The sequence below is a fragment of the Myotis brandtii genome, unplaced genomic scaffold, assembly GCF_000412655.1.
Source record: "Myotis brandtii unplaced genomic scaffold, ASM41265v1 scaffold181, whole genome shotgun sequence".
Taxonomy (NCBI): Eukaryota; Metazoa; Chordata; class Mammalia; order Chiroptera; family Vespertilionidae; genus Myotis; species Myotis brandtii.
Window position 1 is genome coordinate 1,969,054 of NW_005356712.1, and position 2,036 is coordinate 1,971,089.

The window sequence follows — 2,036 nt, forward strand, 5'->3', positions numbered from 1 at the left end:
CTGCTGCCGCTGTACCAGGAGGAGGTGCTGCTGAGGCCGCTGGACGAGGAGGGGCTGGGCCGGTAGTAGGGGATGGGGCGTTTCCGGGCGCTGCGGAGACCAGAGGGAGAGCCTGAGGGCCAGACTCCTGCCTCTGCCCCAGCCTGAGCCTGTCCCCGGGGACAGAGAGCCGGCCCGTCCGTCCCCAGCCCCTTGTGACCGGATTCTTCCCTGGCAGTTCCGAGCGCCAGGGAGACAGACCTCGTGCTGACAAGTCCTAAAAAGTGGTAATTTCACTGTTTAACACACCAGGCCCAGAGCTCAGAGCCTCCAGCTGGCCACGGGGTCTACATTGAACTTGAATCCTAGTTTGGTTATTTGTACTTTGACTAGAACCTTCTATTTAAGGCAGGAAGGACAATTTTCCATTTACTGTAGTGTCTCAGTTTCCTTTTTAAAGGAATGTATGGCCCTCTAAAGAAAGGGCAAGTCTATTTAGAGAAAATTAAGTAAACACTCGGACACTTAGCAGACAAGGCAAAGGTGGGGGTGACTGGTTTGGGAAACTGATGAGTTCATCGGATGGACTATTTGGGGTTGACCAAGGAAACCCGAGTCTTCGGAAACGCCACTCTCATGGCGGCAGCCTTCCTCTCCAGCGGTTCTCAACCTGTGGGTCGCGACCCCTGAAAATATATCCTGCATATCAGATATTTACATTACGATTCATAACAGTAGCAAAATTACAGTTATGAAGTAGCAATGAAAATAATTTTATGGTTGGGGGTCACCCCAACATGAGGAACTGTATTAAAGGGTCGCTGCATTAGGAAGGTTGAGAACCACTGCTCTAAGCCGACCCACAGACATGGCAGTGGGTGCAGGAGTTCCCTCCTTTGGCACAAGTTCTTTTTCCTTCTCCAGGCCATGAGGGGGCACCCCTGCCCTGTGGGTCTCTGGACTGATCCTTGCAGGGTCAGTAGGAAAAGCCCTGAAGCCAGTCTGAGGGCAGCACTCAGGCATTCGCCCAGCTTTCAAGGCCTGAGAAAGTGCATCCACTCAGACCTCGGGCTTCTCTCCTCGAAGACCGTACTTGTCACAGAAAACTCGGCACCGGACCAGCCAGTCTGTAAGGAGGCGCAGCGGGGCCTAGTGCTCTGCATTTACATTCACAAGGCACGTCCACATCTTTGTCTCCTTTCACTGCAGCTCATGATACTCCCGGGACCGAGTTCCTCCCAGATTTCCTGGGTGAGAACGTCCCCGTTCCCCTGGGAAGTGGCATGGCCAGGATTCCACTCCAGATCCAGGACTCTCCTCCTCACCTCCCTGCAAACACCTTTAAACTTGACCCCGTCTGCCCTCTGCAACTTGGTTAGGGTGTAGATGCGGACGGGCCTATCTCAGCCAGGACTCTGAGCCTGTGGGTCATCCCCAGGCAAAGGCCCAGGCCCATGGCTTTGGCCTGACCTCACTCTCTTCCCCAGCCCCGCCTCCTGGTCCCAACTCTGGCCACCGCCTAGGCCACACCCAATCCTCATGCTGGCCCCAGCCCTCCCAGCCAGTAGGGCCGGCCGGGTGCTGACTTGGCCCTGAGGTTCTGAAGGCAAACAGTTTCAGTGGTTGGGAGTTTGGGGGTGGGTGGTCCCGGAGCGCCCACAATTCTGTAATCCGGCCCCAGGGAGGCCTGGAGAGAGCCTGAGGCTGGAGCCGGTGGTGAGGGAGTGGGAGTGAGGGTGAAGGTCGCCCCTGCCTCCCGCCTCTCACCTGGTGACCCTCCCCTCTGACCTGGTGACCCTCCCCTCTCACCTGGTGATCCTCCGCGCCTCCAGGTGGCTCGGGGAGTCTCTCCTGCGCTTCCGCATGGGCGAGTAGGACCTCCGTCTCCTGCACGCTCGCTCCCACTCCCGCTGCTGCGAGTTCTTCTCATTGTACTTGGGGTCCCGTTCCCTGAAGGGGTGCGAGGGGATTACTGGGAGCTGGGGCTGCCTGGCTTACTGTGCGAGGGGCTGGGCGAGGGGCACTCACTTCCTGTGCACATGCCCTCCCACCGGGGC

At 57.8% G+C, this 2,036-nt stretch overlaps 1 protein-coding gene across 1 annotated transcript in view; it reads right to left on the bottom strand.

Moving 5' to 3' along the window:
* Positions 1-2,036, bottom strand: part of SRRM4 (serine/arginine repetitive matrix 4) — a 143,119-nt gene that overhangs the window by 5,184 nt on the left and 135,899 nt on the right. Inside the window, exon 12 of the mRNA XM_014537691.1 lies at positions 1,789-1,929. Within this exon, the coding sequence (XP_014393177.1) occupies positions 1,789-1,929 (141 nt within the window). The remainder of the gene's footprint in view (positions 1-1,788; positions 1,930-2,036) is intronic.